We start from the raw sequence: 15,949 nt of genomic DNA on the forward strand, positions 1-15,949 counted from the left end.
ATGCCATGGGAATGCTTAAAGTTGTCTTCAAAAAATCGACATCCTCTCTTTAATGGCAATGACTAAGAATGTTATTAATTTGAACCTATTGATTATATTAAAAAATAGAGATCAAATTATGTAAAAAGTTAAATCTCAAATTTTAAAGGGACTATAACTAGAATTATACCCTCAAGTTTCCCAAATGGAACGGCTGCGGTTTAACCGTATTAATTTATGTTTGTAGGATTCTTTCCATATGCCCAAAGTCGGTCTCTCGATTTTATTTATTTATTCATTTATCACCTTTTCTTGTTTTCGTTTATCATTGAAAGAAAATAAAAGAGGGAAAAAAACAACAACTACAGCAACGTTCTAATAAACTTGAAAAAGAGATGGCAAAATCGTCGAAGCCGGCGTCGTCCGATGAAGAACTGTACAATGGTTCGAGTTCATCAGAAGAGGAGCGAATGAACGCCCAGGTCAACGGCGAAGAAGACGATGAGGAGGAGATTGAGGCTGTTGCTCGCTCCGCCGACGCCTCCGACGAAGATGATGACGCCGTCCCTGAAGAAATCGCCGGTGATGCTGATGATGTAATTTTACGATTCTGACACTCTTTTAGCTTTCTCCTTTTACTTTGCTTTCGAATTTTTACGATTTTGGCTGTCGGACTTAGCTGTTTACTTGCTATTTGTTTCTAGGGTTCACTAATGATTGTAAAATTTTATTTCTAAGCTTTTAGTTTTCATGTTTTAATATATATTTTGCTTCTAGGGTTTTAGGAAGTTGCTGGAAAGCTTAATTTGCACTTTTATTGTTTATTTCTAGGATTTTATGATTGTTATTTTTGTTTAGGATGAGTCTAATGGGGCTGATCCAGAAATTAGTAAGCGAGAGAAGGAGAGGCTGAAAGAAATGCAGAAAATAAAGAAGCAGAAGATTCAGGAAATACTGGATACTCAAAATGCTGCCATTGACGCTGATATGGTCCGTATTCTGGGGAAAAGTTTGTATTCTTTTCATTTTAAGTGTAATTTATGGTTTGCTAAAGTTTGGTTTAATGACAGAATAATAAGGGAAAGGGGCGGTTGAAGTATCTTTTGCAGCAGACCGAGTTGTTTTCTCATTTTGCTAAAGGTGACCCAAATTCATCACAAAAGAAGGTGAAAGGAAGGTATGCATGTTTTCTTTTACGCTAAAGATGTTGAAATACTTGATTCTCATGTTTTTGTTGTTTCCATGATATTACTGGTTGTAAGTGATGGATTCTTTCTATTGGTTTTTAATGACTTGTTTGGAGTATTGGAACTGTTTTAAGGTCTAATGGTTTTGATTTAGAGTTCCTCTCGTAATGGCTTCTTCCACTTGTTAAATTAGGGGTCGACATGCATCAAAAATAACTGAAGAGGAAGAAGATGAAGAGTACCTCAAGGAGGAAGAAGATGGTTTGTCTGGGAACACGCGATTGGTGACTCAGCCTTCTTGTAAGTTCACTCTCTTATCCATCAGTTGGGGAACTCAGTTCAAATGGTTCAATTTCTATTGTATAGTTTTGGTTTACTTTTTTCTTTCTCCAGGTATTCAGGGGAAGATGAGGGACTACCAACTTGCTGGTTTAAACTGGCTTATACGACTGTATGAGAATGGTATAAATGGTATTCTTGCAGATGAAATGGTATGTGCTGTAGCCTTGGCTTTAAAGATTGTATATTGTTTATTTTTATGGTCAAGTCTTGTTTTTAAATCAGAATGAGCTGGGATATGATATTTGCTGATGTTTGCTTACTAAACTGTTGAATGTAGGGACTTGGAAAAACTTTGCAAACTATTTCCTTATTGGGCTATCTGCATGAGTACCGTGGAATTACTGGCCCTCATATGGTTGTTGCCCCAAAATCAACTCTTGGTAACTGGATGAACGAAATACGTCGATTTTGCCCTGTCTTGCGTGCTGTGAAGTTTCTTGGGAATCCTGAGGAAAGAGTAAGTTGCTTGATGCATGCTTTACTGGTTACTCGATATTTTATCTTTTTCATTGTTCTTATGCCTTCTAATTTCTACAGAGATACATCCGTGAGGAGCTACTGGTTGCTGGGAAGTTTGATGTCTGTGTCACAAGTTTTGAAATGGCCATCAAGGAGAAGTCTGCTTTGCGTCGTTTTAGTTGGCGCTATATAATTATTGATGAAGCCCATCGAATCAAGAATGAGAATTCACTTCTTTCAAAAACAATGAGACTCTACAATACTAATTACCGACTTCTTATTACTGGCACTCCACTCCAGGTATGCATTTTATTTGCTAGGGAACTGAATTTTACGAGAGACTGTCCATTCATGACATGTGCCTGGTTGCACTAGAAATGCCTATGCTATTTTGTGGTCCTAGATTTGCATTTTATTTAAGTTGTTAAAATACTTATCTTGTCCTCTAGGTTTGATGAGTTTTAGTTGCCTATTGAAATGATTTTGATGATTTTTACCTGTTTATGCTTTTAACATTTTTCTACTTCATTTTTGGTTCTTATAGCTGTGATCAATAGTGACAGCTTTTCTTGCCTTGTTGGTTACTTGTACTTGGATCATTTTAATGCTTTATTTCAGTATATGACATAATGTTGGTATCCTTTTTGTATTTCTTTGGCTGCAGAATAATCTCCATGAGCTTTGGTCTCTTCTTAACTTTTTACTGCCGGAGATTTTTAGTTCAGCTGAAACTTTTGATGAGTGGTTTCAAATTTCTGGTGAAAATGACCAGCAGGAAGTTGTTCAACAACTTCACAAGGCAAGTTAAAAATCTTATCTCTGTTCATCCCAGGCCTTTGGTTTTATAGAAATAATTAGCATTCTTTATCTCTGCATCTTTAGGTTCTTCGGCCATTTCTCCTTCGTAGATTGAAATCAGATGTTGAGAAAGGTTTGCCTCCCAAAAAGGAAACTATCCTGAAAGTAGGAATGTCCCAGATGCAGAAACAGTACTATAGGGCTTTGCTGCAAAAGGATCTTGAAGTTGTAAATGCTGGTGGAGAGCGTAAGCGTCTTCTGAACATTGCAATGCAGCTGCGCAAATGTTGTAATCACCCATACCTTTTCCAAGGTGCTGAACCTGGACCTCCATATACAACAGGAGACCATCTTGTTACCAGTGCTGGTAAGTTTACTTCCTGGAAGATATTGAATTCTTTGGTGCTGAATGAAAACTGACCTTAGTTATTTATTTCCAGGTAAAATGGTTCTCTTGGACAAATTACTTCCAAAGCTGAAGGAGCGTGATTCTAGAGTTCTGATATTTTCACAGGTAATCTTGAGGGTTGCCTCTGCAGTATCCATGAATGTGTTGGTTATTGGTCTATATATTTCCCAATGTTATTCTTCCATTTTAAATTTATTTACATAATTTACGTTTAAGTGTCATTTACTTTCTGGGTTTCTCATGATTTTGCTGTGGAATTTATTGTATTCAGATGACAAGGCTACTGGATATTCTTGAAGATTATTTGATGTTTCGTGGATACCAGTATTGTCGGATTGATGGTAATACAGGTGGTGAAGATCGTGATGCTTCCATTGAAGCCTTTAATAAGCCAGGAAGTGAGAAATTTGTTTTCTTGTTATCAACTAGAGCTGGAGGCCTTGGTATTAATCTTGCTACAGCAGATGTTGTAATCCTTTATGATAGTGACTGGTAAGCATATACCAATTTTATAATATGTTCTGCTCCTTGTTGCATTTGTGATACTAGGGTAATTGCAGGAACCCACAAGTTGATTTGCAAGCACAGGATCGGGCCCATAGAATTGGTCAAAAGAAGGAAGTTCAAGTGTTCCGCTTTTGCACAGAGGTTTGAAAATTGTCTTTCATACTTGTTGAGAAGTTAGCCTATAATAGGGTAAACTTATCTGTTTTTTTAATGATGAAACAGTACACTATTGAGGAAAAGGTGATTGAGAGGGCCTATAAAAAGCTTGCTCTAGATGCTCTGGTTATTCAACAAGGACGATTAGCTGAGCAGAAGAGTAAGATGCTTCAGTGCGGTGCAATTGTTTTGCTTGATGCAACAATTCTTTGAGTCTGTCTGGTAGCATTCAATTTCTTGTTTTGTGCAGCTGTTAACAAAGATGAGTTGCTTCAAATGGTGAGGTTTGGTGCTGAAATGGTCTTCAGCTCCAAGGATAGCACAATTACGGATGAAGACATTGATAGAATCATTGCCAAGGGAGAAGCAGCGACAGCGGAACTTGATGCCAAGATGAAGAAATTTACTGAGGATGCAATTAAATTCAAGATGGATGATAGTATGCCTCTCTTGCTCCTTTTTTACTTGTGAATTCATTTTTCAGGCAATTAACATTGTTCTTCTTTTGTAGCTGCTGAATTGTATGAATTTGATGATGACAAGGTAAAAACATTACTCTTTTTTGTGCTTTCTGTTTGCATTTTGCTATGTTTGGGGCTTAAGAGTTCCCTTTGTTAATGGCTGATGTTTTTGTTTTCTTCTTTTTAAAGGATGAGAACAAGTTTGACATCAAGAAAATTGTAAGTGAAAACTGGATTGAGCCCCCAAAAAGAGAGCGGAAGCGGAAGTAAGTTGGTTATTTCAGCAATCTAATTAATTTTTGCATTATTTGCTTTTTGCTCTATTTGATTTGTGTTTCTTCTCTGCCCTCTGATCAGTTACTCAGAATCTGAGTACTTTAAACAAACCTTGCGCCAAGGTGGTCCAGCAAAACCGAAGGAGCCTCGGATTCCTCGCATGCCTCAATTGTAAGCCTTTTCTCAAACTATGGTCTTTTAAATAGTTTGCATTGTTAGATAGCTTTGCTAATAAAAATGTCATTTCTCAGGCTTGATTTCCAATTCTTCAACACTCAGAGGCTAAGTGAGTTGTATGAGAAAGAAGTACGCTATCTCATGGTATGCATGGTCTGTATAAATACCTTTTTTCCCCCTTTTTGTACATTGACTTGATGTTTGTTGTGAGTTATCTAATGACTGGATTTTTTTTTCAATTGAAATCAGCAAACACATCAGAAGAATCAGGTAAAGGACACTATTGATGTGGATGAACCTGAAGGTATTTTACTTTTGCCATATAATCTGTTTCTTTATGATACACAATCTTCTTTAGGCCTGTTTTACTAAGTCTCGTGTATTTAGAAACGGGAGACCCGCTAACTGCTGAAGAGTTGGAAGAAAAGGAGCGACTATTAGAAGAGGTGAGTGCAACGTGTTAAATGTTACATTTTTATTTGTTTGTTGGTTTATTCAAACTTAAATTTTGGGTGCATTAGGGATTTTCTTCATGGAGTAGAAGAGATTTCAATACTTTCATTAGAGCTTGTGAGAAATATGGACGGAATGATATAATGAGTATTGCTTCAGAAATGGAAGGGAAGACAGAGGAGGAAGTTGAAAGATATGCTAAAGTATTTAAAGAAAGATACAAGGAGTTAAATGGTAAGTGATATCCAACATCATGTCATTTTTGCTTTGTTTCTATGTATGATCTCAAGTACTAAAATTTGACAATTCAAGTATGTTCTCCCGGGAGCTTGAATAAATATGACTTGAAGTGTAATACATACATGTGAAAACATGTGTTACCATAGATCGTAGAATAATGTTGGATTAGTTCAGCTAGTTCTAATATCTTGTTCTGTACAAAGTTTTTTGATGTGCATTAATTGCATAATTTTTGTTATACAGATTATGATAGAATAATTAAGAACATTGAACGAGGAGAGGCAAGAATTTCTAGAAGAGATGAGATCATGAAGGCAATTGGCAAGAAATTGGATCGATACAAGAATCCATGGCTGGAATTGAAGATCCAGTATGGTCAGAACAAAGGGAAGTTATACAATGAAGAATGTGATCGATTCATGGTGTGTATTTCAATCGTTTTTCCTTTTTACCATGCATCATACGTGAAAGATGGAACCACCTTAAATCTTGTTCTTCTTTTCTGATTGTTATGCCTAAACAGATATGCATGGTTCACAAGCTTGGTTATGGGAATTGGGAGGAGTTGAAGGCAGCATTCCGAGCGTCACCCTTGTTTCGATTTGATTGGTTTGTGAAGTCACGGACCACTCAAGAGCTGGCAAGGAGATGTGATACCCTTATTCGATTGGTTGAGAAGGAAAATCAAGAATATGATGAGAGGGAGCGACAAGCTCGCAAGGAGAAGAAACTTGCCAAGGTTCTGAATATATTTTCCCATTTCTGTTTTCTAAATGTTAATTGCCTTTACATGCTCGACTCCCAACACGTTATTCCCTGCATTATTTCATTGACACTTAAAATATACTCTATGATTCCTATGTATGTTCCAGTTGGGTCTTAACATGATTCTCGTCTTTTTACATTTCAGAACATGACACCATCAAAGCGCAGTGGGAAGCAGCCGACTGAGAGTCCTAATCAACTAAAGAAACGGAAGCAGCTTTCCATGGATGATAATGCGAACTCGGTTTGTCTCGATTTGGGAATTGGGATTTGAGAATTCTGTGATGTGTTTTGTTTCTTTCATTTTTATCTTTGTAACAAAAGTGATAATTGGTCTCATTTTGCAGGGGAAAAGGAGGAAGTGATATTCGGTTGAACGCCTTGGACAGTTTCGGTTTATGCTTTAAAAGCAGAAAAATATAACAATTTAAGGTGTCGTTTGCATGCATGAAGCATGGTAGACGCTGGGTTTTGGCTTTGGATGTGAGAAGCGATAAATAGAAGCAATTAGTGTTAGAACTTAGGACTAGGATAGAGCATCATTAGGTTGTATAAATGACGAGTATAGTATGATAGGTTATGTATACTAGGTTTTCTTAAGAACAAATTGGAACCATCTGTATTTAACTTACTAGTATTGGGCCGCCAGCCCGCCACTAGGATTTTACAAATGTTCTTTTAATAATATTTTTTATGTTTTTGTAAAATGTTGGCAAATTTTAACAGTAAATTTGGTGTCGGTTCATATTGCTATGTCATCGCTCATGGTTTACCCAATACATTACGCGTATATTTGTTTTCTATTTGGTGTATAGTTTACGTATCGCATTTTGCTTCTTTTTAATGACAATTAACGGTTAAAATATGATCCTAATCCATATACTTTGACAAAAATTTAACTTTAGTCCTTGTATTTAAAAACTCCAATCTAATTATTAGTACTGTTAGTATTTTTTGTTAAAATTTTTCAATTTAAACCGTTAGGTTATTACATACAATTAATGGAAAGTAATCATGTAAACAAATTTTGATGAAAATTATCTACAACATTGTAATTTTTGTTTAGGGAATTTTGTTAGTTACTGAGTTTTTGCAAAATTATCAAAATTTCTTTTATAAAATCTCTGATTCTCTTTAAAAATGATTGAATTTCTTACAAAATGCTAAAAGTTTTACTAATTTCTTATAATTTTATAAAATATTAAATCTCTTACGACATTGTAATGTTTACCTAACTTTTGGGTGGGTCATAAATTACTAATCTTTTCCTGTAATCCTTACAAATTACTAATGAATTTTTCAGAAGATTTCTAAATTTTGAAAAAATTACTATTTTTTAGAAGGGTATTGGATCTCGTACAATATTGCGATATTTATGTAATTTCTTATAATATTGTAAATTGTTAACTTTTTTTTACAAAATTATTGAATTTTTCAACATTGTAATGTTTTCGATATATTAAATTATTAAAATTCTTTACAATTTAACTTACTAAAATCTTACAAAATTGTTGTCTTGCAAAATTACTAAATTTCTTACTACATTTTAATGCTTAGCTAATTTCTTACAATTTAATAAATTACTGAATACATTATGAAACTACTAAATTGCATTTGGAATTATTTAAATAAATTACCTAATTTCTTACAACTTTCTAAATTTTATTATTAAATTATTAAATTTCTTATATAAAATAACAGAATTTCATACTATGTAAATCACTAAATCTCTTACAATTTCTTTTAAAGCCCTAATAAAATTACTCATTTGTTACAATATTGTAATGTTTTCCGTGAATTACTAATTCCTTACAACATAAGTTACTAAAATTCTTACAAAATGAACCTCTTGTAAAATTATTACATTTCTTACAATTTCGTATTGTTTACCTAATTTCTTGCCAGTTTTGGAATTCTTAAATATCTTATAAAATTACAAAATTATTGGATTTCTTCATAATTTACTAAATTTCTTAGAGCATTGTAAAGTTAGTTTTATTTCTTCATGCACCTATGTTTTTAAAGCTATGAGAATTTATATAATTTGATCAAAATGTCATCTAGCCAAAGCATCACCCCATATTTGATTAAAATTGACGCAATCATGTCAAGGTTTAGCTATATAACTTGTTTAACAAATAATAGGTTAAACTCTAATCACTTTATTACTAAATTTCTTATCACTTTGTATTGTTTACTTAATTTCTTATAAATTTATAAATTACTGAATATTTATGGAATTATTGGAATTTTTTATGAATTTCTTAAATTTCTTAAGGATTTACTAAAACTCTTAATATTTACTTTTTTTTATAACATTGTAAAGTTTTCACTGAATCTTTTACATTATATGTAATTGGGTAATACAAGTTTTTTATTAATAGTATTTGATTAAGTTTTAACTCGATTGGTAATAGTATTGTTGTCAGTGCAAGAGAATGTGGGTTTGAGTGCGTTGAAGCGTATTATCCTCCTATTTAAGGGGTGGGAAGGGGCTATATGTAGTTCTAGATATTGTATCAAAAAGAACATTATATGAAAAGAACTTATAATAATGATATTAATGTTTAAAAAAAAACCCAAAATTAGCCATATTAGTGAAGTCCCATTTATAAAAAGGCTAACTCTATAATCATGATTCAATACACAAGTACTCGATAGATTACTCGTCTCTATTGACTCTCTGTACCCAAATTAATTATAACTAGAAATCTTATCACATGCATGTGCATGTAGAAACCATGTATTTAGAACACAAATATGTGTTTAAAAATAACATATAATAAATAATGAAGCTTATGATTTGAAACTAATTCCTAATAACTTATGAAATATGTACGTTATTAAAATGAAAAAATTAGATTAAATTATTAATCATGGTGTTATTATTAAGCTTGAGTCGTTGTCACCGACTTTATGATGTAAACTCAATCAAATATATTATTAATATTTATAACTGATGGATGAATGTAATAAAGTATGCATGATAAAATAAAATGTACAAAATATCAAAATAATGCTTTAATTGAGTGATAAATTGATGGCTTTATTGGTATAATTGACGTGTGTTTGAATCTCTTCATATATATATTTTTATTAGTTTTTAAATGAAAAGATTAAAGTACCCTAAAATATATATTATTTGAATTACGGAGGGTATTTCCATAAATTAACAATTGAATTGATGACCGATTGAAAATGACAGAACTCACTAAACACTTAAATAATACCATATGATTGTATAAAATTCTAAATTTATAACTTTGACACTACATTTAATAGGAAGGTTCCAAATTCTCATTTAGAATGCATTTACTAATTACTAGCCTCCGGTTTACCAACAAATAGATCACTAATATGTCATCACTCAAACTCAAAGATGGATAAATTGACAAAGGTTAAATTCTGTTATTAGTCCCTCTACATTAACTTGGTCATTTTTAATCTTTTGCTTTCAAATTTTAAAATTTTAATACTCAAAAACAATAATTGTCAAATGCATTAAGTTAAGTTTTGTTATTTTCAAATATTGATGCAGTAAACATATTATAATATAAATAATGCCATTTCAGGTTTGTTATTTCTACATATTACTCACTAAAAATTCTATTAATGGATTAATTTTAAGACTGAAATTTTAAAATTCGAAAAGTATATGGGCTTAAAATGATCTAGCTAGAGAATATAGGATAAATATATAATTGTAGGGGTGTTCAAACGATTAACCGAACCAAACGTTTTAATCCTTTAACGGTTAACCGAACCGAATTTTTTTCAAAAAAAATTAACCAAACCGAAATATTTCGGTTAACCGAATTAACTGAATTTTTTTTTTTGTTAAAACAAGTATAAAACATATCAAAATAGATAAATTTAGAATGTTCATTTGACTGAATTAACCGAACCAGTAATAGCCTAACAAGTATAATTTATAATATTATTTATTAAGTTCGGTTAATTCAATTAATTATTCGATTTCGAACCGAATTAACCGTTAACTGAAATTCTAAAAAACCTTTAACCGACCTCCGACCGAACTAGATCAACCAATTGACCGATTAACCGAATTAGAATGGTTCGGTTAGTTAATTCGATTTTAACCGAAGTTTGAATACCCCTATATAACCATACACAGAATACAAGATTAATAATTGAATATAAACAAATAAATTTAATATCTAAACTAAAATTTCTAAATTTAAAAATATAAAAACTAAAATTTATCAATTCAAAAAAATGCAAAACTAAAATTAATCAAATTACCCAAAAACAATCATATATAGCAAGATATGCAAAAAAAAAAGAGCCAAGATAAACACAGAATTCAACATACCCCAAAAGCTGATAAAAAAGCCCAACAATTTAAAACAACACAAGATCAAAAAGAGAGAGTAGAAATTGGTCAAGAAAATGAAATATTTTTACCTTCCTTGTTTGATGATGCAAAAAAGGGAAAACACACTCCCATAATCAATCAAACAAAACCCAGACTTTCACAAAGTTCTTAGAAAATTACTTCAAACCATCTTCACTTTCACACTTCAACACACACAAAACAAAAACCATCTCTGAATTTCCTCTTAGCACCCAATATTTACCAACTCTTTTTAATTCTCTCTCTATGATCTAAACTGCCCATTTAAGACAAGGATTGAAACCCAAAGTGGCTGATCAACAAATGGAAGAAACAAAGAAACTCATGTAAGAAGAATAGAATCTACAGAAAGAAGGAAAAGGAAAAGGTTTAATTTAATGGTGGAAAGCAGAGGCTGAATCAGTACTTTACGTGTAATTATCCCCTACTCAAGTGATTAGTGACAAATAATCCACTGATTACACTCCAAGTTCATGTTTAAGTTTTCACTTTTCATCGTCGGGTTGGATCATTTGACAACTTATAATCTTTGTCCTTTTTTAAAAATTAGGGGGTTGGGTTTATGAAAGATTTATTATTTTAAGTAATACAATTATTGGAATTAGTGACTGAATTTACGATTAAGTTTTGGTGTTTAATTAAAATTTTAAGATTTTAGGAGTTTAATGATTCTTTTTAAATTGAGAGATCACAATGAAATTTTCCAAAAATTTTAAGAAAATTTAATTAAAATTTCCAGAAAGAAAAGTTATAATAAAAATTTCAAAAACTAAAGGTGGAGGCTAATTGAAATTTCTAAAAGTTTTCAAGCAAGAAATTAAATTTTTCAAAATTTTAGGGGCCCTTCAGCACAATTACCACCCGCCCCCTAATCGGAACGTAACATTACTTTATCTTGTTTGTTTTTTATTTATTTTGAATATAAAATTTTATTGTTTAATTGATGAAATAGATGATTATTATCTAAAAGTACATTTTTATTAAATGTTATTGTTATAAAATTTATTTTTTTAACATCAACAAGTAAAAAGGTGGCAACAAGTTATACATTATTAGCATGCAAATTATTTTTTCGCAATCAAAAAAAAAATTAAATTTACAATAAAATTAGCAAAATAATATATATCTCTCAAAATGTATTTAAATGTTATTTTTTTGAAAAAAATAATTGTAATTATAAATTAAAAATTGATAAGTATACATACTATTTAAGTTAAATGTGAAACTAGACGCATTAGAAAGTAGAGGTGATCATGGGTTGGGCTACTCCGCCCAGCCCGATGGCCTACCTGAAAAATAGGAGGGTTCAGGTAAAAATATAGGCCCGAAATATGAGTTTGGGAAAAAATGAGGCCCGTTTAGAAAACGGGCCGGGCTTCGGGAAAAACTTTTTTGGCCCCTGCCCAGCCTGAATTTTATATTAAATATATATATATTTTAATTTTTAATCAAGTATATATATTTCATATGGACAGGGCCGGGCTCGGGCTTAGCAATTTTCTCTCGGGCCGGACTTGGACAAAATTTTAGGCCCATATTTCGGGCCGGGCCAGGCCCAGTCCTAAAAAATGGGCCTAAAATTTTGTTTGGGCCCAGCCCAAACCCGACCCATGATCACCTCTATTAGAAAGTGAGTTTTAATAAATTTTTGTGTAATTGAAGTCGATTTAATATTAATATAATTGGTCGTTAATCCAAATAAAAAAATGTAGGGTAAATTATAAAAAGTAGTCATTTTTGTTTGCCTCAAATTACATTTTAGTCACTTGTATTTGAAATGTTACGTTTTAGTTACTTACATTATTATTTTGTTACGAAGTAGTCACTCTACTGTTAAGCTCCGTTACCTCTCTAACAATGATCCTACATGGCAGTCCAAATAGGTTTTAAATGCCAATTTGAATGTCCTACGTGGCAATCTAAATTAAATTTATTTAATTAAAAATATATTTTCATCCCAACAATTGGACATCCAAGTTGGCATTTAAAACCCATTTGGACTGCTGTAAGGAGGTAACAGAGTTTAACAATAGAGTGACCACTTCGTAACCAAACGATAACGTAAGTGATTAAAACGTAACATTTTAAATATAAGTGACTGAAATGTAATCTGGCACAAACAAAAGTGACTATTTTTATAATTTACCCAAAATATAATTCTAGAATCTTATATATATATATATATATATATATATATTATATATATATATGTATTAAAAATTATAAGATAAAATGGAATCAATTCCATTCTTAGACAAACTGAATATTTGGCAAAAATTTAAAATGGAGAATACAAACCATCTTTTTAAAAGCTATGGTATCACCTGGTTTCTCCACCTCACTCTTTCCATTGCAATATATATATATTAAAGATGTACCTTTTAATATAAATGAAAAACATAAGCATTAATCACAAAATATCATTGCAATTTAGTAAGTTGAGTTTAGGATAGATCAAATTCGTTAATATTATGATATTTTAATAAAAAATATAATAAATAATTTATTGTAATTCATTATTAAAATTTTGATATATAAATTATAAAATTTAAATTTCTAAACAATTAATATAAATTATTTGTAAAAGTTAATTTGAATATATAAATAATATTTTGATATTAAAATATAATTGTTACCAAATTCAAATATATAATATTATATATTTGAAATTAATTTCAAAAAGAAATGATTGTATACCCAACATAAATATTACAAAAAATATGAAGTTAATCCTTTTGCTCTTTTGAAGATTTAGATTCAATTGTCAACACAGTTAAAATTTTTCAATTAAGTTTACTAGTGAGACATTTAAAAAAATTCACATTGAAATTAACTTAAATTTAGTAAAATAATTTTAATGTTATTCACAATTAAACTTAAATTTTAAATTTTAAAAAATTCTTAAAAAAAACCTAAATTTCAAACATACAAATATTCTAAACAGTTACATCGCATTTTTAAGTTTTTAAGAATATATATTTATTTTGGTACAAAGAAAGTAAAGGATAAAGTTAAAATTCGACTTTTAATGATTTGTTCATATTATATTTAAATTAATATAAATCTCGAATTTTGTAACATAAAATTTGAAATTTGCCAATTCATATATCAATGCAGAGAAATGCACCTAATTAATTAGGAATTAGACTGGTTTTAAAACAATAAGCTAATTAATTAGTCACCCCACTATTGATTTCATATTAACATACTACAAAAAAAAAAAAAAATTGTGAGTAAAAGTAGTCTCTTGTACTGATAATCAAAATGCATTTTATTTTCCCTACTAAAAAAATAGTGAGATTAGTTCATATACGTTAAATCAAAAAGTAAATTGGTCATTCTGTTAAAAATTTCATCCATTTTTACTATTAAAAACTGGTCCTTGTACATCAGCACGAGGTATATGTTACAAGTCACTTGTTACTGTCTGGTTATTTTATCAACCATGCCAGTTTTTAACAGTACAAATGAATTTTTTTTTAACAAAAAGGACCAATTTGATCTTTAATCTAACGTATAAGGACTAATTTACTCATTTTTTAAATAAAGAGGATAAAATGCAATCTAGCTCTTACTACAAAGGCCTTTATGATATTTTTACCTAATATCGTTCATAATTGATAATAATGATATTGGTGGGTTTGGATTAATTTTTTTAAATGATGGTTATTATGTAATTTTTTTAAAAAAGAAACCTAAGTAAATAACAGAAATTTTCAGTCCAATGATTTTTAAATTTTCTTAAAAAATGTTTACCTAGTATTTTTAAATAACAGAAATTTTCAGTCCAATGATTTTTAAATTTTCTTAAAAAAATGTTTACCTAGTATTTTTAAATTACTTTTATTAATTTTAATTTAAATAGAAAAATAAAATATATAATTTAGCTCAGTTTGGATAATTATAAATTTTAACTTATCTCAATTTATTTTCTCAACCCTAGGAAGAGATGATCTCAATATTTTAGCACATTTAAAAAAGTGGCAAAAAAACATGAAGGCAACAATAAAAGTAGGAGAAAGGATATTATATAAAATTATGATTCCACTCATTCTTATCTCTTTCTAGTAGGAGAATGATAAATCAGATTTTTCCTCCTTATTTTTAGCATTTTTAGTTGGATTTGAATTTTTTCCGGAGAAAAAATCCGATTTGCCATTCTCTTATTGGAAAGGGATAATGATAACGTGGAATCACAGTTTCATACAATCCCTTCTCTAAAACAGCTCATAGCCTAAAATGCTGAGAAAAATACCCACTTGAAGAATTATTGATCAACCAAAGAGAGAAAAGTGTTTGACTTTGAGGATTAGACTCAAAATTTCCAAAATTCAAAGCACAAGTTCATATAAAAGATACATTAATTAGCAGTCTCTATAAATTACTTTCAGTACAAGGTCAAAGCCAAATGGCCCCTGCATTTTTGAGCAAGTTCTTCAACGAACCATTGAGCTGAAGGGTCAAGATTGTGTTCGCAGAGCCAACAAATTTGCCACCTATAAACACCGCCGGGACCGGCGGCTTGCACCCGAGTCTCGTCAAAGCCCACTCCATTTCCTTGCCTCTTGCATCTTCGTCCAGCTCGTAGATTGCTGGGCTCACCCCTTGCTCGTAAAACAGTCTCTTGATTGCATGGCACATGCAACACGAGCTCTTGCTGAAGATCACCACTGCCTTTTGAGATGCCAGTTTTGCAACTCGATCCATATAGTGAAAATTCTGAAGAGAAATTTGAAGGTTGAAGCAAATGGTGGTTGATTGATTTGATGCTGTCATGAACATAAACATATATATACATGGGTGGGGATATACGCCATTGTTTGAAGGTGGTGAGCTTGGGAATTACGTAATTAAGATGAAGGAAAAGGAGGCAAAAGGAAATGAAAAGGTGAAGGTTCCATTGAGATATTTGGATGAATTGATGCCATGGCACCATTGATTTGATAGAGATTTGTGTGGTTTTCTCGTAGAATCTTGCAAAACTCAAAATACATGGATAAGCCCAACGCATTGCCGAAAGAGGGGGGTCCTGTTCATGGCATTCTTTTTCGTTAGAATAAAGAAAAGAATTAATTCGAATTTTAATTTAATTTGTTTATTCAGTTATTTTAGTTAGTTTATAGTTTGTTATTAGTCTTTTCATATTATAATTTAAAATTTTAGTCATAATTAAACAATAACTTTCAAATTTATTAAATTTTAAAAATTACGTGGCAAGTAGAATTTACATTCGGAATACCAAATCAGCATACTATTTTTATATAATAATAACCAAAAAGTCACATAAATAATCTGTTGGCCCAATAGCAAGAGCATTATGTTGTAACATGAAAATTTAGGTTCAATCTCAAACAATCCTATTCAT

At 31.0% G+C, this 15,949-nt stretch overlaps 2 protein-coding genes across 3 annotated transcripts; one reads left to right on the forward strand and one right to left on the reverse strand.

The window, feature by feature from the left end:
* Window positions 1-267: 267 nt before the first annotated feature.
* Window positions 268-6,916, forward strand: LOC105796815 (ISWI chromatin-remodeling complex ATPase CHR11). Of its 2 annotated transcripts, none has more exons than XM_052628044.1 (25): window positions 268-575; window positions 838-969; window positions 1,050-1,156; window positions 1,360-1,466; window positions 1,560-1,657; window positions 1,786-1,965; window positions 2,046-2,267; window positions 2,632-2,766; window positions 2,850-3,132; window positions 3,206-3,279; window positions 3,446-3,666; window positions 3,735-3,822; window positions 3,904-3,997; window positions 4,088-4,276; window positions 4,349-4,380; window positions 4,488-4,564; window positions 4,656-4,745; window positions 4,826-4,904; window positions 5,001-5,055; window positions 5,139-5,197; window positions 5,273-5,438; window positions 5,688-5,866; window positions 5,968-6,183; window positions 6,355-6,453; window positions 6,557-6,916. In XM_052628044.1, the coding sequence occupies exons 1-25, from the start codon at window positions 375-377 to the stop codon at window positions 6,572-6,574; spliced, it is 3,201 nt and encodes a 1,066-aa protein (XP_052484004.1). In that variant the 5' UTR covers window positions 268-374; the 3' UTR covers window positions 6,575-6,916. The 2 variants fall into 2 exon arrangements, with proteins under 2 accessions (XP_052484004.1, XP_012482089.1); XM_012626635.2 differs by having other exon boundaries at window positions 269-575; window positions 4,826-4,895.
* A 7,951-nt stretch (window positions 6,917-14,867) lies between these two features.
* Window positions 14,868-15,717, reverse strand: LOC105796817 (monothiol glutaredoxin-S10). The gene has a single exon (XM_012626638.2). It carries the CDS (start codon window positions 15,370-15,372, stop codon window positions 14,983-14,985), a length of 390 nt encoding a protein of 129 aa, XP_012482092.1. The 5' UTR covers window positions 15,373-15,717; the 3' UTR covers window positions 14,868-14,982.
* Between the last annotated feature and the right edge of the window lie 232 nt (window positions 15,718-15,949).

This window comes from Gossypium raimondii, chromosome 3 (assembly GCF_025698545.1).
Source record: "Gossypium raimondii isolate GPD5lz chromosome 3, ASM2569854v1, whole genome shotgun sequence".
Lineage (NCBI taxonomy): Eukaryota > Viridiplantae > Streptophyta > Magnoliopsida > Malvales > Malvaceae > Gossypium > Gossypium raimondii.